The sequence below is a fragment of the Akebia trifoliata genome, chromosome 1 (assembly GCF_017979445.1).
Source record: "Akebia trifoliata isolate Shusen 1 chromosome 1, ASM1797944v1, whole genome shotgun sequence".
NCBI classification, from domain to species: Eukaryota; Viridiplantae; Streptophyta; class Magnoliopsida; order Ranunculales; family Lardizabalaceae; genus Akebia; species Akebia trifoliata.
The window spans coordinates 31,359,093-31,386,555 of record NC_141375.1 but is presented as its reverse complement, the minus strand read 5'-3'; the positions used below and the strand labels follow the sequence as shown (position 1 = coordinate 31,386,555).

At 36.1% G+C, this 27,463-nt stretch overlaps 3 protein-coding genes across 3 annotated transcripts; 1 reads left to right on the top strand and 2 right to left on the bottom strand.

Annotated features, from left to right (window-relative positions):
* The first annotated feature begins 2,057 nt into the window (after window positions 1-2,057).
* LOC147411743 (SNF1-related protein kinase regulatory subunit beta-2) lies at window positions 2,058-13,306 on the top strand. Its single transcript, XM_086451794.1, has 4 exons — window positions 2,058-2,546; window positions 4,990-5,168; window positions 5,270-5,432; window positions 12,700-13,306. The coding sequence occupies exons 1-4, from the start codon at window positions 2,358-2,360 to the stop codon at window positions 13,027-13,029; spliced, it is 861 nt and encodes a 286-aa protein (XP_086307920.1). The 5' UTR covers window positions 2,058-2,357; the 3' UTR covers window positions 13,030-13,306.
* A 1,752-nt stretch (window positions 13,307-15,058) lies between these two features.
* LOC147411742 (oligopeptide transporter 3-like) lies at window positions 15,059-19,094 on the bottom strand. The gene is made up of 6 exons (XM_086451784.1): window positions 18,507-19,094; window positions 18,297-18,394; window positions 17,113-17,682; window positions 16,461-16,716; window positions 16,154-16,336; window positions 15,059-16,063 (listed from the first exon to the last, which is right to left on the bottom strand). Exons 1-6 carry the CDS (start codon window positions 19,011-19,013, stop codon window positions 15,446-15,448), a joined length of 2,232 nt encoding a protein of 743 aa, XP_086307910.1. The 5' UTR covers window positions 19,014-19,094; the 3' UTR covers window positions 15,059-15,445.
* A 2,290-nt stretch (window positions 19,095-21,384) lies between these two features.
* On the bottom strand, window positions 21,385-25,712 carry LOC147411741 (oligopeptide transporter 3-like). Its single transcript, XM_086451775.1, has 6 exons — window positions 25,125-25,712; window positions 24,943-25,040; window positions 23,575-24,144; window positions 22,920-23,175; window positions 22,586-22,768; window positions 21,385-22,497 (listed from the first exon to the last, which is right to left on the bottom strand). The coding sequence occupies exons 1-6, from the start codon at window positions 25,629-25,631 to the stop codon at window positions 21,883-21,885; spliced, it is 2,229 nt and encodes a 742-aa protein (XP_086307901.1). The 5' UTR covers window positions 25,632-25,712; the 3' UTR covers window positions 21,385-21,882.
* Window positions 25,713-27,463: the final 1,751 nt, after the last annotated feature.

Genomic DNA, 27,463 nt, shown 5'->3' with positions numbered 1-27,463 from the left:
GTCGAGCTCAGAAACTTCCATGAATCAGATGTTATCTTGAATCTCGAGGTGATGTAGGTCACTATTATCATGTGTACAAAATTACCTTGGCACAAAGCTATAACCTTTCTTTTTAACCATTGAAATACAGAAAAGAAAAGGGCATTTTAGTGATATATTTTTATTTATTTTAGGAATAAATATGATGGTGAAGTTCTGTATTGATGGGTGTTTGGTTGCCTGAGTGAAACACACACACACACACACACACACACACACACACACACTCTCTCTCTCTCTCTCTCTCTCTCATTATTTGAGGTTTTGGTTGTTGCAGCTACCCTTCTGGACAATCAAAACCAACCATCCAAGAATGCCTTTAAACTACCCCTACCTTCTACATCAGTATCAGACAGAATCCCTCCTAGTCTCTAATCATTACTATTTAGTACAAGTAGGGGCAGTTTACTTATTCATTTTTTTAATACTTAATATAGTTGTCTAAATAGTAGAATTTTTTCATACATAAATAAAAAGAATCAGTAATATAAGCAGATTATATCACTTTTGTAATAGAGGAATATAATTACAATTTTATAATTAATAGTAAAGGTGTTAATAAATATCTCTGATAGAGATTTTTAACATCTTATTTGTAAAGAGAAATTACACGTGGGACGATATTATTTGATGCAATTAAATGATTTAATAATTTTTTAAATTTAGACAGCTTAAAATTATCCACGTGATACTAAATCGAAAGGATATTATAGTACTGAACTCTGTAAAAATAATATAATAACAATGTTAACATAAATTATTTGAATATGACTCTTTTTGAAAAAAGAAAAAAAACTAATAAATACTTCATAGTCGCAAAAAAAAAAAAAAAAGCACACATTGCTAGGAAACGGATCCTCTATAGCACAAGATTCTTGTAACACCATGTAGCACAATCTCAACGGTTGAAAGAATGCCATGTCAGTGATACAATTAAATCTTACACTTAAAATATTGGGAGTTCAATAACCTTACATTTTTAAAGGCATAGATCTGGAGATTTTTTTTTTTTTAAATTAAATATAAGTCATGATTACTAGAGGGTTGAGATGCTTTTTTTTTTTTTTCCCAGTACAGCTCTCTCTTTTTCTCTCTCTCTCTCTCTCATCTGTTGAAATCGTGCTATAGGAATCTTGTGCTAGAGGATTCGCTAACAACATTGCTAATGAGATCAAATAATTTATCATACATACATACATATAGGAATCTGGATCCTATGAACAATTGGAGGATTGAAACCCTCCTTCCACATCTCAATACATTCCACGTAATCCACAATATGATAAATTAATCCTTAAAATATATCATTTTTGTAATTTCCTTGGATTGTGGCTTACATGACATGTTTTGAGGTGTGCGAAACTTAGAGTTTGCCACCCCTTTTCATACCTACAAGTAAAAGGAAGGGGGCAGATATAGAAATCCTAACAAAATAAAATCATGACTTTAAACACAAATTCCAAGAATCGATTGTCAAGTCCAATCCCAATATCTTGATTTCTAATGACAATGCATATATATCGTTTGTTAGTACACGATCAATTAATGTTTGGATAAAAATGCTTTGAGTGTATATGATCTAAGCTCTACATATAATTGAAAGTTACTGAAAATTTCAAAATCACCATTTAAATAAATCATTCATTGACCTTTTCGTTCTAACAAAACATCTCATTTTCACTCATTTTCAGGACATCTTCCAATCCCGAAACTAACCTTCTAACAATGCAAACTATAATGGTTCCAAGGAATGGTAATTCTAGACTTAATTACGCTACATTATTAGCTATTAAGGGGTATTATAGTAACTTTGACCCTAAGATGAAAACCTAATTCATAGTTACAAACAATTAAGAGGGGCAAAATGGGTAACCGAAAAATTGAATATCTTCCAATAGTGACATAGCAACATTCCCTTTTAATGTCTTTACTTAACTAAAATTACATCATTAGGCCACTATAGTATCTTCCAAACTCATTGGAGAATAAAATCTCTTTTTTGTATAAATGGTGCTCTTCTGAAGTCTTAACAATAAAAGTAAATAAAAGAACATTGAAAAAGAGAAAAAAAAGGCTCTCTTTCCTGCAAAGCAAAGCTGCAAATCATGTTACCTACCCTTCAATAATTTCTATGTTTTGGGTTTCTTCAACTCGCCCAAAGAGATGGGTGTGTTAGCGAATCAAACGTTTTTGTGAGTTGATTGGGTGAGAGGAAGATGGGTTTTTTTTTGTCTCTCTTCTACTAGACTTTGAGAGGGGATTTTGTGAAACATGATTTAGATTCTGATAATTGTGTTTGTTTTTTAGTTTTCTCTGTAATGGGCAATGTTAGTGTTAGAGGAGATGGGGGTAATAACTCATCTGGAGTTGGGTTTGAAGAAGGGCAGTTTCATGGGCAGGACATGGAGGAGGTTGACCAGAGTTGTGGGGGTTCCCCAGTGTTGATGGGTCAGTCTCCCCCACATAGTCCCAGAGCCACTCGGTCACCTTTGATGTTCACTCCTCAGGTTTTGTTTTTCTTTCACTTTTATCAAATATATATGGGTGTTTGTTTAATTTGCATATATTTAGATTAATGGGTAGATTGAATTTGGGTTGTAAGAGATAAGAAATATTTCTTTTAATTATATTTCAAAATTTTCCCTTCATTAGCTTATCTATATCTTATGCTATCTTGTTTGTTTAAAACTAGTTTTAATTGAGACTGTTAAATGTTGCATCTATAGTTTGTTTGTGAGTTTATAGTATGAGAATTTAATGTGTTTTTTTTTTGGAAGAAGAATGAAATGAATCCGAATTCTAGTACTTCTGTTTGGAAAAATGCTCAAGTAAATTCTATTTCATTTTTGTCCTCTGCACATGTTTTCTTGGGTACTCACTATCTGTTCGATAGAAGTTCATTATATAAAATGGGTGTTTCAAAGGTGTATGAACGTTTAGTAATTTAATTTTAGAGAGAAGGACTAACAAAAATCTATTAGGTAGGAGTGTGTGACCGTAGGGACTAGTTTCATCCCAAAAAGTGTGCGGGGAAACCCTGTGTTTTCAAAAAATGAAAAAAGAAAAATGATAGAAGAAATCAGAGGTGGGGGGAAGGGGACTGCACATGCCCCAAGGATTAGTTGGGTTCTCTAAGAGGCTCAGATACTTCGGTTCCAAAAATAAAAAGGAAGAAATCAGAGGTCTAAGGATTTAGGTCGAGAGCTTCTGTGCATGTTCTTCTATATCTAGAGTAGCAAATACCGGAGTTTGTATGGACTCCTAAAGACCCACAATTTTTCTCTTTAAAATACTCCATTAAGGGCTAAGCATCTTTCAATCATTCCACTAAGACCGAATTATCAAAAAAATGGTTGCAATATTAAAGAATATGAGGATCTTTAAGTTCTCTAAAACTGTCAAAAAGAATTTGATATGTCTAGTTAATGAAAAGAAATAAAGTAGAAACATAAGTTTAACATGATACGTTGGGCTAGTGGGTGCTTGCACGGTCATATATACACACCCAAGACTGGTGTGGCTATGCTTGGCTCGTGCATGTGGTGTTCCTTACACCTCTTCTGGTAAAGTTTACAAGGCCCATAGCCTAGTGACACATATGCCACTTGTTCTCTCTACTCCAGTCCTATCCAATGCGGGACTAAAGTCTCTCACGACAGAACATAGGGAATCTGTTCAAGTTGCCAACTTTTAGAAGGAATTTTTCATTCAACAAATAATATCAGTTGCAAAAAATTACTTGAAACACTAGTCCACACATTCAGCTAGTGGGAACCCTTTAATAAAAATGTAAAAGGAATGAATACCCAGTGTCCCAAATTTGGGTTTGGCAACTTGAATTCTATTTCACCATTCAACTTTACTTTCAGCTGTATCTTCACTCAAGGCATGTTTCGTATCTTTCTTACTACCTCGATCAGTGTTATATTTGGCCTTCCTCTCACGCTTTCAGAGATTGGTTCATGCATGTATATTAGTTATTTTGTGGTGGAATTGCACTTCGATAATATCAATGGAAGATAATGAAGAGTTTTCCTCGTCATTGTGCTCGAGGTTTACAGAACACAGAGTGCTAGTGTGGAGAACAGTAAGGCTCATTCTGATTAGAGCCATGGCATTGTTTAAGAGATTAAATGATGTATAGGAAATTCCAGTTGCATAATTAATGCACCTACCTGATCTTTCTGCATGTTTAATGGAATTTAGGTATTAATATGGCTTATAGCCTCTTTTCTAATTTCATAGTTTATCTTTGTAATTGATCCACTTAATTAGTTTCTGTTGTTGAATGTCTATGATTCTGTGCAGTTAGGTTTTTACTACCTCTTATTATCAACCAACCGAAAGGCATAGTATATTATTCCTTTTATTCGTGTAATTAAATTACACACACACACACACACACACACACACACACACACACATATATTTGGGTGATGGAGGGTGCCCCAACCCCCTGACAAGAAATGATTAATCCCTTCGGATGCATGCAATCATCCGGAAACCACGTAAATTACACTATAATTGATTTGCAATTAAGTGCCACATGAGCATCAAGACCTCTATATTATAATTGTTGAGTATATATTTTCCTCCACTCTCAGGTGTGTTATACCCCAGTTAAGCCCTGTGACTCTCTTATATTCATAGTTCTCCCACTCTCCAAAAGATTGGTCTTTTGGAGTAGTTGGTTTGCTAACATGGTATTAGAGCGCTAGGTTTGTATATATAGGTCACGGGTTCGATTCTTTCCATCCTAATGGTTGAGGGAGAGTGTTGAGTGTATATTTTCCTCCACTCTTGGGTTTTTCATGCCCCAATCAAGCCCCGTGACTCTCTTATCTTCATAGTTCTCTCCCTGTCCAACAGGTTGGTCTTTTGGAGTAGTTGGTTGGTTAACACGTTGCAACTAGAGGCTAAAAGTCTTTTTCTTTTTCTTTTCCAAACTAGGTTCCCGTAATTCCTCTGCAGAGACCTGATGACATGGACAATCCAACTCATGCATGGATGCAAACTTCTACTGAATATGAGGATATGTTCTGTGAGCAAGGAATACCAACAATGATTACATGGAGCCATGGTGGCAAGGAAGTTTCTGTGGAAGGATCATGGGATAACTGGAAGACGAAGTACCAGGAAGCATAGCAATTTTATTTTATTTTTCATTCTCTAATTTGACCATACTTCCAAAATCTTGCTCTATCGTAACATTCTTGTCTCTTTCCTGCAGAAAGTCCTTGCAGAGATCAGGCAAAGACTTCACTATTATGAAGGTGCTCCCATCAGGTGTCTACCAGTACAGATTTCTTGTGGATGGACACTGGAGGTATGCCCCTGACCTGCCATGGGCCCATGATGATACGGGGAATGTTTATAACATTTTGGACTTGCAGGTAAAATTTTATGCTCATCCATTTCAAGTATTTGCGACTCTGTGGTAAACATGTCTCTGTTTCGTATCCCTTTCTTCGTTATTCATATAAGTGATGTTCAACAGATAGAGTATTTCTTAAGTGCTTGTTATGTTTCCTGTTAGAACATGTCAATCACTCAAATAGGAGATGAATCAGTTTATTAATGCATGGATGCTTCGTTTTAGAGTGAACAAATTCCATTGTTATAGTATTGGTTTCTTATTTTAGAAGTGGTCATTTACTCCGTGCCCATATGTAGGATCTGAAGCCATTATACATGGTGGGGAAATCTAAAGTTTGAGTTGTTTGACCATACATACAGTCCTCATGACTTAGCATCACGTACAGGCAGGAGATTCACTAAATCGTTAGATCCGTATTTCTGTTTTTGAAGTTAAATACAAAATAGAAAAAGAGAGAAGCCGTGCTTTCATCTGCTAACCTACCAACCAGTAACCAGTAACCAACTTGCTTACAGCGGAAGAAAAAACTAAATCTATCTCAATTAGTTGTTTTTTTTTTTCCAAATGTCATCATCATTGTCATCCGTATTTCTGTTTTTGAAGTTAAAAACAAAAGAGAAAAAGAGAGGAGCCAAGCTTTCATCTACTAACCCCAGTTACCACTAACGGACTTGCTTGCAATGAAAAAAAGAACCTAAATCTATTGCAGTTAATTTTTTTAAAATAATGTGATCATCATCAAAGACTTATCCCAAGGATTTGGTTCTTCCTCTTTTAGAATCTTCAACTTGAATGTGTCCTCTAACTTGAGTTGTAATTGGCCTTCGTTGAACATGCCCAAACCATCTGAATCGACTCTCTTTGTTTATAGCTACTTGTTGCTACTCCTACATTTTCTCAAATGTGTTCATTTCTAATTTTATCTTTCATAATCTTCCAACTCATCCATCTCTACATCATCATCTCAGCTACACTTAATTGATAAACATGATCATTTTTTACTACTGACAGTCAAAATTCAGTTCCATAAATCACAACTAGTCTTATTGCGGTCTTATAGAATTTTCCTTTTAATTTGATTTGTGTGTGTTAATCACATGGCACTCCCAAAGCATACGTCCATTTTAACCATCTAGCTTTGATTTTATGGGCAACATCTTTAATCTTTCCATCCTAATGTATAATAGACCTTAGATAACAAATGCGATCACCTTGACGTATTTCTAGACCATCAATTTGTTGGACTTTCCTATTCTTGGGTGTCAGTACCAAATTTACACTTCACATACTCAGGCTTGGTTCTACTAATTCTTAATGCAATTATGAAATTAACTTCTTTCCTGCTTATATCAATAAAAATTTGCATTTCAACAATACAGGAATCAATTAAAGAAAAAAGTATATGATCACTACAAAAAAGTATTCTCAGACAAAATTATAGCATTAATGTGGTCAATAGCTGTTGGAAGGAGCTGGTGATGTTTAAAAGTTTCTTGCTGCTAAGGTTCACTCACATGACATGGTCATCTTGTCATTTATCCTTCATTTTTAGTTCTGCTTCTAGTAATTTCGAAACTGGAATTCATCATCATCATCATCATTGTCAAAACCTTATCCCAAAAAATTGGGGTCTGCTGAAGGTCCTGTTCCTCTATTCGATTTGGTCCAAAGCCATGACTTGTGTTAATTCGAGTGCATTTGTATCCTCTCTCAGTTTTGAGCCAATTGATCTAGACCCATTACCTTAGGGGGCGATTGATTGCGCTTCTAAACGCAGATTTATCTGCGTTTGCGTCAAAAAGCGGAGTTTTACAGTTTTTTGCGCGCTTGATTGAGCTTTTAAAATCTGCGTTTTGAAATTTTTAACGCAATTTACCAATTTTAACCGCTGTTTTGAAAAGCGGATGGGAGACGCTTCGCGCAACAGCGTTTTAACGCAGTCATGTGAAATGACATTTATACCCTTCTAGATTTTTGGAAATTCTATCGTCTATCCGCGATTATATTGAGTTCGTTCGTCGACTGTACCTTCACCCTTCGATTTCACAGCAGCGGCGACTGATCTCATTGACGACGACGAAGACGACGACGACCACCGCACCGATTTAACCTATTGATGACAACGACGACGACGTTAGCTTCGTTCAAGCGAAACCCATCGACGACGATGGTAAACCCTAAGGCTTGAAAATACCTCTCTCAGTCGATCATCCTTATCAACCTCTCTCTCTCTCATCGATTTCGATAGCAGCGGTGACCCACTTTGACGACGACGACCATTTTTCAGATCGAAACCCATTGACGACGACAACGTTGTCTTCGTTAAATCGAAACCCATCAACAATTAATTAACAACAATGGCTACCTCAATAACCAAATCACAATGTGCTGGTGCTCTTCTCCTTCTCAAACAAACCCTCCATTAAACCCCCTCTCAATCTCTCCAGACAAAAAATCCATTATTTCCTCACTTTCCAACCTCAATTTTTACATTTCTTGAACAAACCCATTTCGAATTTTCGTCATTTGGATCGATTATCAAATCATCACCATCGCTTTTTCTGCTCTTCTTCTGATGCAACCATTAATGAGTTCTTAGCCGAAGTTGAGAGGGAAAAGCTAAGAGAAAGAGAGGGAAAGAAAATGGCTGGTGTAGAAATCATTGATGATGAAGATGAAGAGGATTACTTGGGTGTAGGACTGTTGATCGAGAAATTAGACAAGGAGAAATTGAAAAATATTGGAAATCTCAATATGATTGAAGAACCTACAGATTCAGAAAGTACTTTAGATCTGAATCTTACTTCTAACACCTTGGGAATTTGGGATTCCTTTCTAGATTGGCTCTGAAGGTAAATCTATCTCTCCATTTCATCATCATTTTGGTCCTTTTTTCTTTAATTTCGATTTTAGATTTCAATGTAAAATTTATATAATCTGTATTTCGATTTAGTATTTGAATCCTTAGTTGAGATTTTGTAAATAATTCAGAATTTTTTTTATACAGCTGAAGAATCCATTTGACACAGATAAATCTTGAATGAAACTGTACTTTAAATTATTTGGGTTTGCCTATAATTGAATTGGAATCCTGGATTTAATTCCAGTTCCAGCTTATTCACTCAAATAACCGAAAAAGAAGAAAAACAAAGTGATAGTTGATAGGTTCCTCTGTTTTGGATCATAATGGAATGATGAACTATGCATTGCTATAATGCCATTGGGCACCAATTCTTGGGCTATACTTTAGACTGTTTGGTGGATTTGGTTTAGATTTTTGAAATAATCTGAAGGTTTTATTACCATTTTCTAGGTTTTTTGGTTGGATAAGACTCAAATTTTATACAATAAATTTTGGAATGACATACCAAAAGTTTATCCTCATATTGAACCAAATATTAGTTATAAGAATGGGGTTATGTGACGATGGTTCTTAATAGGGATTGTTTTTTTTTAAAGGGGGGTGGGTAGAGGATTTTAAGGTAATCTCATATATGTGCTTCTTTTGCACCATATGTCCTTTTAGGCTTTCTTCTTTGATTTGTTAAGGTATATGTCATGGGTGTTTTTTTTTTTTTTTTGGTAAGACATATATATAATTTAAATATAAAATCGATCTATGGGCTTAGGGGTTGGCATATCTTGGAAGGAGTTCTTATTGAAGATGTGTGTTGTGGATGTTAGCTTAATGTCCCTCATATTTAGTTTTTTTGGCACTACATCATTTCTATTGGGTGCTTCTCATTTCCATCTAAGATTTTTGAGAAATGTTTTTTTGTTATTTTGAGACAATTTTTGGGCTTATATTAATCTTACTAAGATCTAGGTTTTTAGAGTTGCTTATGGGGTGGATGCAAGGTGCTAGCTGCTAACCTATTGCTTGCTTTCTTCTTATCTTGGTATTCTCTTTTGGGTGAGTTATCTATCCAAAAAACTAGAGAGAATGATAATGGATTTTTTGTGGAATAGTCAGGACGACTCTTTTGAATACCATCTTGTTCGGGAAATTTCTTAAGAGGTCCAGGAGGAACCTAGTAGCCTTTGGAGGAGTGCAATTCTATAACACTTTTAACAAGCCTCGTCTTGAGGCACGCTTTGTGGCATAAGCCACCTTTAATAACACTGGTTAGGATGGGGACCTCCACTATTTATTTCGATCTCAACAAAATTGTTTGTCTCAAAGTGGATTTGGGCAATATTGTTAAGTTGTAGGAAGACATTTGGAATGCGAGGTTACCCTTAAGAAGGTGCGTCCAACTATTTTCTGCCTTTCTAATAAGAAATGTTCTTCAGTTTAGTGTTGCTTGATGGAAAAAAATTTCTTCTTTTGATTTTGACCTTTATCCATTGAACCTTGCTTTTGAAAGAAGAAAATTGTTGTATTGTGTTATACATATCCATGTTATGTGGATGTGTTATATATATATGATGTAATGTAGATGTTGGATTGTGTATTATGCAAGTATTTTGTTTATCAGGAAAATTTTATATATCCATTTTTAAGAGGAGATGCTGTCAAAATTTCTATAGAATTATAAATATTTTAAAATTAATACAATTATTTTTTTTAATTTTTTATATAATTTTATTATATTTATATATATATATATCTAGTGTAATTATATATTTATAGGGGTATTTTGATAATTTTTAATGTATTCTGGGTGCACTATCAACCTTAAGGGTATTCTGGTCATTTTACCCTAATACAGCAGATTCTTGAAGCTGTATCAAACAGTAATTACCAGATTCTGACAGCAGATTCTGACAGCACAGCACTTTTAAAAAGCTCTATCAAGCAAGCTTTTCAGTGTTTCAGATTCTGACAGCAGATTCTAACAGTAGATTCTGACAGCAGAAGCTAACAGCAGATTCTGGCAGCTGAATCAATCAGGCCCTTAATAAGTTCCGGTAGCTGAGACATCATTGTCATTTACTTGTATTATGGTTTATTTTCGTCTCTGTCATTTGAAAACACCGTCATTCCTAAAAATTTTACTTGGACAAATGGAACTTGCAAGACATTTGCTACTTTTCTGGCTAGATTCCAAAATCCAAGAGTCACTTTCTGATTTAGTTCTTTTTGGGTGTTTGCTCTTTCTTGACCCAGAATTTGCGTCTATATCTGATGTCAGTTTTGTTGATGTTATCTCTTTTTTATCTTAATTAGATAAATTGTGTTTGTGTACATGCCAAATCCAAAGTGCTGATTATGTTCGAAAGCAAAGTGCTACAATAGAGGATGTCTCTAATACTAAAAAAAGACTTGCATTCTGTTTCAGGGAAGGGTATCTCTTGAGAATTTTTTTTCTCTCAAAACAACTGCCTAACATAACTGTTCATAGGAAATCAAACAAGGTGTTATACTGCCTAACATAACTGTTCTTAGGAAATCAAACAAGGTGTTATTGATATAAAGAATTGGAATTTCATGCTTCAAGATATAATCACTCCATAAATGATTGCAAAAGAAATTGAATAAATTAAGGTTTGTTTAAAGGTATGTTGGTATGTGTCCAACATTTGTATGACACATCATCCAACAAGGAAAATTCTTATACAAGTGGAATGTTCTTGGGACTTAGCTTTTACTGTGAAAAAATAAAAATAAAAAGTTGTAGGACTACTAACTAACAATGCTAATTATGTGTCTTTGGATGAAATATGGTGTTATGCATCTTCCAAAACATTCTTATGAGAAGCCGGGAGACAAGTCTGGCTTCTAATTCCTTCTTGGATATGCCACCTAGGTGAAGGGTTGGCATGGGTTTATTTTACTGCCATTTTGGGTGTTTCATCCTTTTCCCCTCTGTGGTGTATACTGTCAATTTGAAAAAAACAATATCCATTTGATACCAAGGATGAAATTTCATTCATTACAACTGCCACTTCCGTTGGAGAAATTTTTTGCTCACGGGAAAGTCAAGCTTCATCAGCTCATATTGACCTGTATCGACGTTTGAATTCTCATTTTTGATATATAAAATAAGGGCTATGCTCGTAGATCAGCTAGGCCAGAGCTCAATCCATCCGTTGCTTGTTTCTTAGCTTCTTTCAGAACCTTTGGATCCTCTGTTTGCATTTGCTTGGTGTGCCTAACGTGGGTAGTTTTGTAAATTGGGGATGCCCTCAATGCATGCTGCTTTGTGCAATTGGTCGATCTGGCATTCTGTGATATCTCTGATTGACTTTCTTGTGAGCAAATTTTTTTTTCTTTCTATTGCACTAGTTATCCATCAAACTCGTGGCATGAGAGCATCCTGTATAGGTTTTCATGTAGGTTATTTTTGATCCTATATTTCTGGTAGTGTTTGAGTGTTTGTATGATTCACATCTCTAGCCTCTTTCCTGAACCTAAGACAAGTGATAACCACTAGTAGAAATGCTGGGTAGGAGGCGGTTTAGTAGGAGGAACATTAGACATTGTAAGAAAATTCTACAAGGATGCAGCTTCTCTACTTGAACGTGAACTCTATTGATAGCAATGGATGGGACAAATGAAATGTTACGCTCAAGAGAAAAATTGAAAAGGTCTCGACCCAAACATTCCAAGGCATTCTGAAAAATTCATGAACATTGAATGTTTCGTTCAGGTCTTGGTCAAAACCGTAATGTTCCGCCGAAACATTCTGAAACAGTACGAAACTTTGAACCATGGATGGAATATTAGAGTTCTACAAGGCCTGACCAATTGCAGCACACACATAGAATGCTCCTCCCTATTTATCATCGATGCCAAGTCATTGGAACCTTTATTCAATTTGGATCCATTTCCTTTATCTGATAGGATTGCCATAACTTGTAACTAGAGTATATAACACTTGACATTGCTCATGATATGTTTCAATTTTCTGTGTTTGCCAATGATCACTGTCATGAGTGGCTTTCATATATATATATATAGATGGGTCCCATTCGCCACCCTAAGCTTTACCCTACACTTAAACAAACGTGTTTTGTCCTACATGGGTTAGAAGTTTTGGAATAGGCTGATTTATGGTGAGGATGATCTCTATGGTGAGGATCCAAAACTTCTAACCCATGTAGGACAAAACACGTTTATTAAAGTGACGGGTAAAGCTTAGGGTGTTGAACAGTAATTACTCTTGAACACACAATAGATACATATAATCTTACATTTAAAAAATAATTTATTTTTTCGTAAGATTTTATCTATGCCTTACATGCAATAAGATGCCTATGGACATTATATTAGGCAATAGTTCTAAGATGGGAATGTAGGACCAACCTCGTACCAAGTCATCAAAGAATATGTGGTGCAGGATTACATTCCAGAGCACTTGGAGAGCATCGCTGGTTTTGAACCTCCTCAGTCCCCAGATTCGAGCTACAACAATGTGTACCTTGGCTCCGAAGATTACGCTAAGGAGCCACCATTAGTCCCACCACACCTACAGATGACACAACTCAATGAGACATCACTCTATCTGGACAATAATCTTTCTTCTTTATCAAGACCGCAGCACGTGGTACTCAACCATTTGTACATGCAGAAAGGGAAGAGTGATCAGTCTGTGTTGGCACTTGGTTCAACACACCGTTTTCTTGCTAAATATGTGACCGTGGTCCTCTACAAGTCCTTGCAGAGGTAAAAAAATATCTGTGACTTACATGTCTGGATGTTGAAGTATTTAGCTTCTCATGTAAATGATATTTGAACTGTAAATGATATCATGTCATTGGGGCTTAGCAGAGACAAGTGGGAAAGAACCCACGTCACGTAGGAACGAAAATGGGATTTTATGCCACAAGTGCACCTGTTAAAATATTGACTGAGATCTTATGTATGATCCCTAGTGTTAACGTCATCTTTCTTGCAAATTCAAGTTCTAGATCTGAGTCAAACATATAAAGTGGCTTAGATGAGTTTGATTTTGGGGTATCCCTGCATGGAAGCTTGGAAAATTTTCTTGCAACTTCTTTACTGTTTTGGGAATTTTCATAACTGTAGAAAATTTCTTTTACGAAAATATTGTTTTGGAAAACATTTCCAAAGAACAATTTGTGAAACCCCTGGCCCCGGTACTTGGTACCAAAATCAATGCAGATTAGCTTAAAACAAAATTATGTGCTGCAAATTGTCTTGAACTTTTGTCCAGTGCTGGTTTGCGCTCTGTCGGGCACAAATCTATGCAATTTTTTGCACATACATATAAATTCTCTTATAAAAACAAAGCAAAATTTTCTTTTTTCCATCGAGAAAATGATTGCAATTTGCTGCAAACTGTAGCAGATATTTGGAAAGCAAGAATCCTACTGATGGATCATTGAGGTATTTTAGATTATAAGGTAAAAACTATTTCGTTAACACAATTTTAGTGAAAAAAATCAAAATTTTAGGAGTTTTAACACCAAATTAAATGTTATTACTATAATAAAAATACAATAAAAAAAATGAATATTATAAAGATCGGAGAAATGTAACAATTTTTCTTTGTTAATAGAGGTACCGTCTAAAAGTTGAGTCCTGATGAAATGATGCGCTAAAACTACGAGGTTTGTATGCAGTTGACGTGGCAAGTGCACAGAATCATAGATTTTTTTCTTCAGGATACACAAGGAAAACGATTTACGGTTTTGTGTGTTGCCATGTCAACTGCAAATGTTTTAGTGAGTCATTTTTATCAATAATCTTAAAAGTTATGAGGATTTGAAAATGAATAATGATTTTTGACGCCCCTCCGACATAGCATGGTTAAGAATCATAGATCTTTTTCCTTGAGATGCACAGCTGCACAGAAAATCACATCTCTTTTCAAATCTCTCAGACTGAGGTGACAGCATATTTAAAAAGTAATTTATCTAATTAATAATGTATTATGAAGAGAAAAACAACTGGGACGTAAGAGACTGGAACACAAAAATGCATTTTCCTTGCCAGTAGTAAAGAGATACATCTACATTTTCATTGAATCTTATAACAATGCACGTGTTTTAGGTATGGTGTGAGTGAGTGATCCCATATCAATGACTGTTGATGGTGTGATCCATTTAGCTTAAAATTGTCATATTTTTTTTGGCCAAAAAAATATTGAATTTGTGTTCAGTTTGCAATTTATGAAAGAATATATTTACATCAAGAGAACACGGTTAATCACACAATTTATGAGAAAATCACCATCGTTTAAATTTGGGGTTGACATTCAATTATTTCTTGGGAATGTTACTGTCAAATGTGGACATTGGATGTTGCAAGTATCAGTACCCAATTTATTTTTATTTTTTTCAAAATTTTGTATCAAAGGCAGTCAATTTCTGTATTTCACCAAGTAAAAAAATAAGGATTTTGTTATCATTATACAATGGTAATTCGTCCACGGATTAAACACCATCCTCAATACGAAAGTGTCACTAAAGTCGTCGACCAACAGTAAGCTTGACTCAATAATTCAAAGTTTTCTATCAACCTCAAAAAGAAAAAAACTTTGAATTGTATACAAGAGGACAAGGTGGGGGGGGGGGGGGGGGGGGGGGACACAGCCATTTTCCATCACAAAATTAGGTTATATCAGTAGAAAATAATCAATCTGATACGTCCACACATTTGAAATAGTAGGCATGTGTGAAAAGCCTCACTTGTGGAAGATTCTTCCCACTAATGATCACTATCAAGGAGACCACTTGATTCAATTCATGGTTATCAAGGAGACCACTTGATTTATTCATTGCTAAACATACATATACAACTCAATGACGTTATGGCTCTCCACCAAACCAATGGCTGAGATGGGGGGATATTCCTATCGAAGAGATCACGAGAAAAATTAGTACTAATTGCTAGAGAAGTACTGATCTCGACGAAGAATGTATTTTTCCTCACATTTCAATCATATTTTTTGATGGGGAGCCTCAAACCTTGTTTAAGAATCCAAAAGAAAATACTACACCACTCCTCCTTCACTTCTAATGGAGAGAAAACAAGCATGTGAATTATTCAAATTCTTCTATATATAACCAACTGAACACACCCTTCAGTCCTATCTTCAGCTCCTCTAACCATTAACCTGGCTACTTGAAAACAGGGCACCCTTTAACTGATATACCTGGTTCTGTTGGGCATTTAGCCAAAGGACAGTGGTCAAGCTTCGTACCCCACCACTTCAAATTATGACCCTCATTTTGTAAAGCGAAGAACAATAGAACACCCATGAATGCCGTCCCAGCATCCAATGCTGCGGATAGAACGTAATTATATTTCTGCCACCACCCTTTCTTGTACCTAAAAACAAAGTAGTTGAATATGGTTCCTGTGACAAGCCAGCTAGCTATATTGGTAGGAGTCGCGGGTGGCATTCCTGCGAATCCATAAGAGATAACAGGTATGTTGATCAAGGGAATCCATTTTTTTTCGGGGTAGATTTTGCTCATGACCCACACGGGCACTGGCAAGACAGCCCCAACGAGGAATAACCAGACCAAATTCCTGTATAATCCTCCGGGTCCAAATAACCGTCTTGGTCCAATAAGGCCCCATATCACAGAAGAATCGAACGAGACTCGGAATTTCGGGCAAGTCCATGGGCTGTCTGGATGGAGAGCTTTGATGTCACAGATGTTGTCGATACTCCCAAGCATCCACCATGCAACTGCAAAGTTGGCGGTGCCAGCAATTATTGTCCCAGCGAGCTTCAAAAGATAAGACTAAATTAATTCTAAATTGCAAAGAGTGACGGACATTCCACAAAGTTAATGTGAGGAGTTGTTGAATTGGATTACCTGAGCTGTGAACATGCATCTAGGTGGGATTTTCATGTAGTGCCCAAGTTTTAGGTCAGATAAGAAGGAGAGTGCATGAATGGTGCTGATTCGTCCATAAATCTTGAAAAGCAAACTTGCTATGGGTTTTCCTGGGAGGACATACCCGAATATGAATTGTGCTATTATGTCATATCCGGGTTGCTGCAAAAGAGCCATAAGAACAATGAAATAGTAAGATATTTAGGTTCTTAATGTCTTATTAATTGCCTATAGAATTAACTGGACAAACAGAAAGCTTGAAAAATTGCAAATTTTGAGAGCATGCCTGGTTTGTAGTTGCTTGAATGATTCCAATTGGTAGGGTGACAAGCCAAGCGAAACCGAAAGCGAAGAGCATCCCCCACCATGGCAGTTGTATGTCTTCTTTCCACACGAAGGACATCAAGAGAGAAAGCCCAATGCTTCCAAATAATAGGATGAGGAACCACCATTCTGGAACCTCTTTGTAATTCTTCATCAATCTCGCATGGATGTCCAATTTCACATTTTTCATGGCTGATTTGCTCTGTCTCAGAATATCACTGCAGGATGAATCTGATCAAAATCACATCCATAGGGAATAACTAAGACAATTACATGTATTAAATGAGAAATCCTAAGCTCTATTATTATTGAGATATTATTAGTAGTTTGAGATGAAGACTCCTTTCTCCCATTTCACACAATCGATGAATGGGATTTGTTACAATCATTAAAATAATTGTTGGCCAAGGAAATATCCTATGTGGGATCCCTCTAAAATTGTTTTCGTCCCCTCCATCTACTATATGAATTAAATTTTAACACCGGATAAATCTAGCTTCAATAATCAAATGTAATTTACAACAAAGTGCTACCATAGTGAAAGAGGCGTACTCTTAATCTACCAGTTTGAAGTTTTTGAGTATTCAGAAATGGTTTGTCCAATAGATGTTTACCTTCCATTGAAGAGTGCCACATGAATTAGAGTTGCTGTAAATCTTGCAAAACCTGATCCTATAGACAAGGCGAACAAAGGGCTGAGGTAAAGCTTCCCATAGCTATCATATGCACCAACATTGAGATCATACTGTGGGGTCAAGATCTTGGTGGTATCATAAGTGAGCCCATTAGAATTGAACAGCTGACTTGAAAATATTGGATACTTTCGAGCGTCGAAGGTGTTAAACTTCCAGTAACACAAAGGGATGATTATGTAGATAAACATGATGAACCCAACTGCGACATTGAGAATAGAGAACCAAGGTGTTACTAGTGGACTGCCATGGTAAGCTGAGATCCCAGCCCAGTCAAGAGTGAAGGCTCCCACTCCAAGTCCTTGATACCCTGACCCAATCTGTTGAGCTGTGATGTTATGAGGCCATATCCAACATACCCATGAGAAGAATGTCAAGATTGGGAATAGATAGCCAGGTAAGGTGTAGTATGCAAAACTCGCCACCATGAAAACAAGGAAAAATTGCATCCTAGTGAGTCCTTTTGATCGAGGATCCTTCTCGTGGAGTGCTCTGCAAGAGCAAAATTATGGTGAGTATGATCGACGTGAAGTAAAATCCTATTCAAGGAAGACTCAAAATCTTCTTCATTCTGGTGCACATTTATGGGTTCTTTTTATCTTCAAACAAGTGAGGAAACTGAAGGATTGCTTCTTCGCCTATTCTGTTCTTTAAGTGTATCAAATTCCCCATTAAAATCAGTAACAAAATAAGTAATTAAGCTTCTAGTCTACTTTGTTTTCTATTTCCCTTTCTCCCTTTCGATCAAGTCCACAAAAAGAAAGAAAAATCTTTTGTTAATGAATTTGTCCTAAATTCCAGAATATCAAGCACACCTGAAATCACTATATAAATTTGAAAGGGAGAAGTACAAGACCAAGAACAGAATATTTATTTATTTCTTCCCACAAAGTTACAGGTCAAGAAATCTAATGAAAACGAATCAAACAAGATATCAAAGACCATTAACAGATGCATTTATTCTGTTCCTTATTATTATATCTAAATCTCTTTTAACCATAAAATTTCAAAACAGAACATTTTGAAGCACCACCACCAAAACCAGAATTATAACAACAATAAACTTTAAAGATTGAAAAAAAAAAAAACAAAAAAAAAAAGGAGACCTGAACAGAGAAACTTGAGCAAGGTTTGATGGCCACCACATTTCAGCTGGATCAACCAAATATCTCCTTAGCATCCCAGCCCATCCATACCCCAACATCTGCAATTATTAGAAACAAAATCTAAATATATGAACTTGAAAACTCACAAAGAGAGAGAGAGAGAGAGAGAGAGAGAGAGAGAGAGAGAGAGAGAGAGAGAGAGAGAATTACTTGAGTAGTCAAGACTATAAGAAGCCCACACAAGAAATTCAAGCTTTGTTTATAATAAGCTTTCATAACAGTAATGGCTCCAATAGAGTAAGCATCACCTCCACCATAAGACACCCCACAATTAGCAAATATAGTGATGATTACATGCTCCTTCATATTAAAAGGTCCAGGATTCAAGCTCGATCTCCAACCCAGCACCTTTAATTCCTTCTTCGGTAGCGTAGACGCCATGAATTTTCCAATGGGTAAGACCGCAATTTGCATCAAAATCGCAGATATCGTTAATGGCTGCGTTCGAAACGTGAAGAATGTGTTGAGGAATATAAGAATTGTACATGAAGTAGAACCCAGAAACCATGCTCGGAATGTCATCACCGGGAGCGATGGGTCGTCAGTTTCCGGCACGACTAGTCGTACTTCCTCTATCGGGAAAATTTCTTCCGGTGAATCTTCATTAGAGTTCTGGGTGTTGGTTTCAAGATTCTGGGGTTTGGTCCCAGACGCCATTAATGGTGATTTTCGAGCTTTGTTTACAGAGGTCTGTCTCTGTACTGAAATCTTAAGAGAGTAGGAATTCGGTATTTGGAAACGTTGGGTGAGTGGCCGTCATTAAAATAGAGGGAGGGAAGAGATAGGTTCAATTACAGAAATGTCCTTTTTTTTATTTTTATGGTTTCTTCAAAATGGTACTATTGTGGATTGCACTTGCATGCCATCCACGGCTCTTCGCTGATTCTTTAGTTAAATTACTATACTAACCTCACAACTGGAACTAACTAACCTCACCATCCAAGAGGATCAACAAATGAGATCACCAAAGAATTAGCAGTTTAGCACACACCTTGGGGGTGCTTTTAATAAAAGTCGGTGTGACAATAAAAACTCTCTCTATAATATTTATTATTTCGAAATTAAAATTAACCTTTTTTTGAACTAATAAAGTTTTAGGAGAATTGGCCAATTTTAAGCTGAATTCATAATTTAAATGAAAACTTGAAGAACTTTATGTAATATTTAGTAGCGTTAAAAGATAAGAAAGCCTTCAACCATCTTAATATAAAAAGAAATGTCAAAATAAATTGTTTTCAACGGTTACTTTCAAAAAAGATGGTTGAAAACTATCTTATAGACTTGGCTCTAATCGAGAGAATAGAAGAAAAAGATTTGGATCTAATTAGGATTTTCAATTATGGTTCAAACTTAATCCCAAACCCTAGCTAATTGTGCTCAAACCTGACCCAAGATCTGGTTCAATCCACCAGGTTATGGTTTCGCCTACCTAAATTGCAACTTGCAACCCTAACAATTACATTCAAATATATATATATATATATATTTTATCATTTGTTTTCAATTTGCTTTATCTCCAAATTTTAAATAAAATAAATCTAAATTGACATTAATGGTCATATTAAGTTTTTTCAAGTTTAGTATAACTTGTAAAACTACTTGCATTCATGTTAAAAGAGAGAGGCTCCACTCTTTCTCCATACCTATGTTGCCCAATTCGTTTCTAATAGTCTAAACCACAAATTAGTACAAAGCGAACCAGTTTAAAGTACAGTTCGTAAAATCAAACGAATCACAAAGTCATCGAATTTTGGTCGGGTTCGACGAATCAAAACATTTGGTTCAGTGAACCCACCAATTTGGCTTGGCGAACCAAATATTTTTTTAATTAATTTTTCTTTTATTTTCATTGTTTATATTTAAAATTTAAATTATTTTATTAAATTATTTTTATTTAATTTAAAAATATTAATATTATAATTGTAATTATAACCAGTATACTTGAATTATATATATGCACAAGCGAAACAAGCTTACGAACTGAATTAGAAAACCAAAGCAAACCCAAAAACGAATTTTCTCTACCTACCCCTACAAACCAGTTTGTTTTAAATTGGCAAACCACAAACTCCAAACCCGAATTTGAGCCGATCACATCCAAACACTCAAAAAGTTTTTATAAAGTCAGATACCCAAATTTTTTTGTCCAAAATGTAGTGGCTTGAAGTCAATTAGTAGACTGACCCAAGCACATTCTCTAACGCAACCTATAGGCCCACATTGACAGGACTGGGTTGACGTTGACGAAAACAAGGACTGTAATTCTCGCGTAGAATTGAAAAACCTTTTAACTTTTTCTTTGCTCACACTCGAAAAAGTAGTCATGTGTGAAAGGGCCCCATATTATGCAATTCTGATTTTGACGATATATCAAGGAGGCCCACTTCATTCAAACCATGGTTATCCATAAAAGACGATGTTGGGCTTGTTTTTAAATTGGGCCTATTCTGAGTTTTTGGTGTTTACTGTGCTTTTCTTCTTGTAGAGTCAGAATTAGCTCTAAAGGAGATATGTCAACTTAAAAATGGACTTGAGAACTCGAAGTCCACCGTACACATGGCAGATAAATTCATCAACTGGACCACTCTGTTGTTGGGCCTGAGCAAAGAATCCACCCCAAAGAGATCCCAAGGGTAGGTTCTTACGTATAACTTGCCCGTCATTAGAAACATTACTTCTCGCCTGATTTGCATGTGTTAAGTATGCCACCAATGTTTATCCCGAGTCAAGATCCCCCTCCTTAGACTCATAGGTACATTACCATGTCTGGGTTCGAAAGGGGAACTTTCGATTTTGAATGACGATAATGGGGCCATAGACCATGCCAAAGGGATAATGACTTGACTTTCCACAGCATCGTCGCCTTCGTACTTTTGGTGTATCAATTGGGTTTGTATTATTAGCTTTCAGAACTAGATTTAAAACTTGGGTTGTAACTTGCCACATGTTAAGACAACGAGGTGAAAAAACCATGGGATCCTTTGGGCCTGCTACCTTAGCTTTCAAATTCTAAAATACCCCACCAGTCTTGAGAAGGATTATGGTGACTACTTTTATTCATTGCAACATATACACATAAAAAGAAAAAAAGAAAGAAAAACATTAGCCTCAAACGAGGTTCGGGGCATCTCCATCAAACTAACAGCTGAGATGGGAGGATAATCCCAGTGAGAAAAATTCCGAGAAAAAATAGAACTATTCCTAAGGAAGTAGTATTGATCTCGAAAAAGCTTCTGTTTTTCGTCACATCTCAATTGTATGTTGGGTAGAAGCCTCAAAACTAGTTAGAGGTTGGCAATCCAAAATGAAAATACTACAACACTCAAATCATGCAACCAACACCCTGACAAGACCCTCCCCTCATCCTTCACTTTTCAAAGAGAGAAAACAAGAATGTACAAGATTCAAATTTCCTGGTCCCCCAATACTTATACTAACAACTCTACTTCAGCTCCTCTACCATCTCCATACTTTCTTGGTTTCCGAAGCTTATTGGAGATGTACCAATGCAACAATGACCTGGCTACTAGAAAACAGGGCACCCTTTAACCGATATACCCGGTTCTGTTGGGCATGTAGCCAAAGGACAGTGGTCAAGCTTGGTCCCCCACCACTTCACATTGTGACCCGCGTTTTGTAAAGCGAAGAACAATAGAACACCCATGAATGCTGTCCCAGCATCCAATGCTGCGGATAGAATGTAATTGTATTTCTGCCACCACCCTTTCCGGTACCTAAAAACAAAGTAGTTGAATATGGTACCTGTGACAAGCCAACTAGCTATGTTGGTAGGAGTCGCGGGTGGCATTCCTGCGAATCCATAAGAGATAACAGGTATGTTGATCAAGGGAATCCATTTTTTTTCTGGGTAGATTTTGCTCATGAGCCACACGGGAACTGGCAAGACAGCTCCAATGAGGAATAACCAGACCAAATTCCTGTACAATCCTCCAGGCCCAAATAATCGCCTTGGTCCAATTAGGCCCCAAATTACAGAAGCATCAAAGGTGACTCGAAATTTCGGGCAAGTCCATGGGCTGTCTGGGTGGAGTGCTTCGACGTCACAGATGTTGTTAATACTCCCAAGCATCCACCATGCAACTACAAAGTTGACGGTGGCAGAAACTACTGTCCCCGCAAGCTTCAAAAAGACAAAGACTAAATTAATTCTGAATTGCAAAGAATGACATTCCATGAAGTTAACGTGAGGAGTTGTAGAATTGCATTACTTGAGCTGTGAACATGCATCTAGGTGGGATTTTCATGTAGTGCCCAAGTTTCAGATCAGATAAGAAGGAGAGCGCATGAATGGTGCTCGTTCGTCCATACATCTTGAAAAGCAAATTAGCTATGGGTTTTCCTGGTAGGACATACCCAAATATGAATTGCGCTATTATATCGTATCCCGGTTGCTGCAAAATAGCCGTAAGATCATCAAAATAATAAGAAAGTCCGCAATTTCTTTTTCTTTATACATTAAGACCTTAATGACATATTATTTGCCTATAGATTTAAATATTTTTAATAGAAAGCTTGAAAAAATTGCCAATTTTGATAGCATACCTGGTTTGTAGTTGCTTGAATGATTCCAATGGGTAGGGTAACAACCCAAGCCAAGCCGAAAGCGAAGAGCATCCCCCACCATGGAAGTTGCACGTTTCCTTTCCACACAAAGGACATCAAGAGAGAGGCCCCAGCGGTTCCAAATAATACGATGAGGAACCACAATTGTGGCACTTCTTTGTAGTTCTTCATCAATCTTGCATGGACATCCAACTTCACATTTTTCATTGCCAATTTGCTCTGTCTCAGAATATCACTGCAAGATGAATCTTGTCAAAATCACATCCACAGGGAATGACTAAGACATTTACAGTTTGTAAATGAGAAATCCTAAGGTTTATATATGATTATAGCTTAGAGATAAAGACTCCTTTCCCTCATTGTCCAAAATCATAGATGAATGGGATTGTTACAACCATTTTACGCTATTTGTCGGCCAAGGAAACTCCTAAATGGGATCCCTCGAAAATTGTTTCTGTCCCCTTCATCCTACTACATAAAGGAAATTTAATATCGGATAAATCTAACTTAATAGTCACATACTGAGAAGTTATCATTAATCCGTATAACATACACAAATAAAAGCAAGCATGTACTCTTAGTCTAATTTAAAGTTTTCGAGCATTCAGAAATGGTTCATCCGAAGGAAGTTTACCTGCCATGAAAGAGTGCCACATGAGTGAGGGTTGCTGTAAATCTTGCAAAACCTGATCCTATAGACAGGGCGAATAGAGGGCTAAGGTAAAGCTTCCCGTAGCTATCATATGCAGCAATATTGAGATCATACTGTGGAGTCAAGATCTTGGTGGTATCATAAAGGTGCCCACTAGAAGTGAAAAGTTGATTTGAAAATATAGGAAACTTTCGAGCATCAAAGGTGTTAAACTTCCAATAACACACAGGGACGATTATGTAGATAAACATGATGAACCCAACAGCGACATTGACAATTGAGAACCAAGGTGTTACTAGTGGGCTACCATGGTAGGCTGAGATCCCAGCCCAGTCAAGGGTGAAGGCTCCCACTCCAAGTCCATGGTATCCTGACCCAATCTGCTGAGCTGTGATGCTGTGAGGCCATACCCAACATACCCATGAGAAGAATGTCAAGATTGGGAATAGATAGCCAGGCAAAGCATAATATGCAAAACTTGCCACCATGAAAACAAGGAAAAATTGCATTCGGGTGAATCCTTTTGATCCAAGATCCTTCTCGTGGAGAGCTCTGCAAGATCAAAATTATGGTGAGTAACATTTTCTTGACCGAGTTAAAATCTTTTCCAGGGCAGATTTATGGGTTCTTTTATCTACAAACAAGTGAGGTGACACAAGGATTGCTTCTTCACTTATTCTGTTCTTCGAGCGTAACTAATTGTATGCAAATTACCCATTAAAAGTAAAAAAAAACAAGTAATAAATTAGGCAAACCATCGAATACTTTTCTCTCACCCAAGATAGAAACATCTTTTACTAATGAATTTGTACTAAATTTTGGAACAAGAAGCACACCTGAAATCACCATATAAATTTAAAGGGGAGATATGCAAGAATAAGAACATAATATTTATTTTTTGGTCCTACAAATCAAGAAAATCTTACCAATTATCAATTATTGAATGAAAATACTACCCTTAACCATCCATCAAATGAGATGCTAGAGATTCCCAACAAAAATGTATCCCTAGAAAAAACAGTACTAATCCTAACAAGGACAGTACTGATCTCCAGGAATTCTGTGTTTTTTTCCTCTTATCTCAACTGTCTGTTTGATGGGGAAACTTCAACCCATGATTGAGGATAGAAAAGTCCATAACCAAATCGAATCAAACAGGCCATCAAAATTCTAGTACCATTAACAGATGCATTTATTCTGTTCTTTTATTCTTTATAATTATTATCTCTAAATCCCTTCCATCATAAAGTTTCAGGACAAAACCTTTTGAAGGACCACCGCCAAAAATCAAATTTATAAAGAAAATAAACTTTTAGGGGAACAAAAGAAAGAAGAGAGAGAGGAGAAGACCTGAACAGAGACACCTGAGCAAGGTTTGAAGGCCACCACATTTCAGCTGGATCAACCAAATATTTCCTTAGCATCCCAGCCCATCCATACCCCAATAACTACAGTTAACAAAAAAAAAAACAACAACAACAACTAAATGCATGAACTTGAAAAAAAAATGAGAGAGAGAGAGAGAGAGAAACCTGTGTGGTTAACACAATGAGAAGCCCACAGAAGAAATTCAAGCTTTGTTTATAATAAGCTTTCATAACAGTGATGGCTCCAATAGAATACGCGTCACCTCCACCATAAGACACCCCACAATTCGCAAATATAGTGATGATCACATGCTCCTTCATATTAAACTGACCTGGATTCAAGCTCAATCTCCAACCAAACACCTTTAAGTCCTTCTTCGGTAACGTAGACGCCATGAATTTTCCAATGGGCAAGACAGCAATTTGCATCAGAATCGCTGAAATCGTTAATGGCTGCGTTCTATACGCAAAGAATGTGTTAAGGAATATAAGAACAGTACACGAAGTAGCACCCAGAAACCATGCCCGGAATGTCATCACAGGGAGTGATGGGTCGTCAGTTTCCGGTACCACAAGACGTACTTCCTCAATCGGGAAAACATCTTCTGGTGACTCTCCATTAAGGTTCTGGGTATTGGTTTCAAGATTCTGGGTTTTGGGCTCAGACGCCATTAAGGATGGTTTTCGAGCTCTGTAAACAGATCTCTGTTTCAAACTGTTGTACTCTGTAAGAGTTCGGTATTAGGAAACGTTGAGAAGTGGATTCATTATATAAGAGAGGGAAGAGAAATATCCAATTACGTAAACACCCTTATTCTAAATTGGACAGTTCGCGCGGCTCCTCGCTGAAAATTTACAGTTAAATGACCATATTAACCTCACAAATGGGTACACCCCTAGAAAGCGACTTATTGACCTATATTGAAAGCCCCCGTCACCTCAAATTTAAAATGCCACGTAGTAAACTATTAGGGTCTACTATCTGAAAAATAAAAATAAAAATAAAAAGCTCCCACATCGTATGCCTTTCTCAAGGGTATTTTAGTCAATTTCTTGACTTAAAGTCAGTGGTGTTGACTGACAACGAACTGACAGTGGTTTTATTTTATTTTTATACACCCCATTCCCACCGTTCAAGAGTCTTTCTTTATTATTTTTTTTTTTTTGAACGTTACACTGAAGCAGAGTCAAGATCCACCACGCCTAAATCAATCCATAACACACCAACTTTTACTTCTAGTACACAAATCTGTAAATAAAAAATTGTGTAATATCAAAGGGTTTGATGTGTCATAAGTAAAAAATTCTCAATAATAATAAATAAATAAATAAATAAATAAAAGAAGATTTTGTTTTTCCCTGATGAGAGATCTATCAGGCAAGATTCATGGTGTGGGATTTTTGTTTTAATGATCCCCTACTTCGATGCATGGGATCCACATTACAAAAATGTTATTTTTTATTAGAAAAATAAGATGGGCAGAAATTCATATAAATATAGTTTATTTCAAATCTTCATCTTTATTTTATTGACCGAACAGGTTCTTTGATGTTGTTCATTTTCTTTAGGAATCAATTCGTCACTTCACTCCCAAATGCTACATTCTTCCACTTATTTCTTTATTTTAGTGCATTAATGATCTCCATATTTATCTTTATAGAATATTTTCGAAAGTAAAACTAAAAACTAAATAAAAAGCTCCAAGACAGTTGTTGATATTTTTATTAACAAAAATCTTCATTTTCCTAATAAGTCGAGGGAAAACAAAAGTAAGGTTTTTCCGGTTATGTATGAGGTTATACTAATTTTTATATTTGTGAAAGTAATATTTAATTTTTTGTAGTTTTAATGTTTAATTTGCATGTGGTGAGCCTACACATTGGTTAGCCTATCCTCTAGGAAGAATCTTGAGCAAACCCAATTCAAAAGAATAGATAGAGATAATTTTATTTATTTATTTATAAAGATTCTTTAGTTTGGCTTATTGTTGAACTTTTAACGTTGAGTTGGATAGAGTGTTAAGATTAAGAAATAAGGTTAAATTTTTTAACCAAGTTGGTTGATTTTGGGAAAAATGAAGGTCTTTTGGTTACATGGAGAAGATGATGGCATTTGGTCATTTTCATTAGTTTATTAGAGAAGATCAAAGTCAAAGGGCATGTCACTAGTTTGAAAACTTATGGGTGTCTCAAATATTCATGAAAATGCCTGCATTCTATAAATCCAATGTGAACTGAACTTTCAATAAAATGGGAGTGGATTTAAATGAATAAGAGAAAGTCTATACCATTCAATCTTGGTTGAACAATGAAGATGTTCTCTTAATATTTATGTTTTCTTTTAATATATCTATATAATAAAACATAATAATTATCCCCTCTCCTTTATTTAAAATATCTTAAGGATAATTTTAATATTTTTCCTATTCTCCCACCTTTTAAGAATGTTCATAACTTTATTATTTTCCTTTTTTGTCCATTTTTTAAGATGCCTTTTCAACTTT

Coding starts and splice junctions, on each gene's coding strand:
- LOC147411742 (XM_086451784.1), bottom strand. CDS start 19,013: ATGGCGTCTGGGACCAAACCCCAGAATCTTGAAACCAACACCCAGAAC. Junction 17,683..18,296: donor GCTCAAGTTTCTCTGTTCAG/GTCTCCTTTTTT, acceptor TTGCTCTTGCAG/AGCACTCCACGAGAAGGATC. Junction 16,064..16,153: donor GATGCATGTTCACAGCTCAG/GTAATCCAATTC, acceptor TATCTTTTGAAG/CTCGCTGGGACAATAATTGC.
- LOC147411743 (XM_086451794.1), top strand. CDS start 2,358: ATGGGCAATGTTAGTGTTAGAGGAGATGGGGGTAATAACTCATCTGGA. Junction 5,169..5,269: donor TGGGATAACTGGAAGACGAA/GTACCAGGAAGC, acceptor TCTTTCCTGCAG/AAAGTCCTTGCAGAGATCAG. Junction 5,433..12,699: donor ATAACATTTTGGACTTGCAG/GTAAAATTTTAT, acceptor TATGTGGTGCAG/GATTACATTCCAGAGCACTT.
- LOC147411741 (XM_086451775.1), bottom strand. CDS start 25,631: ATGGCGTCTGAGCCCAAAACCCAGAATCTTGAAACCAATACCCAGAAC. Junction 25,041..25,124: donor TCATTGTGTTAACCACACAG/GTTTCTCTCTCT, acceptor TGTTAACTGTAG/TTATTGGGGTATGGATGGGC. Junction 22,769..22,919: donor TTCAAGCAACTACAAACCAG/GTATGCTATCAA, acceptor GCTATTTTGCAG/CAACCGGGATACGATATAAT.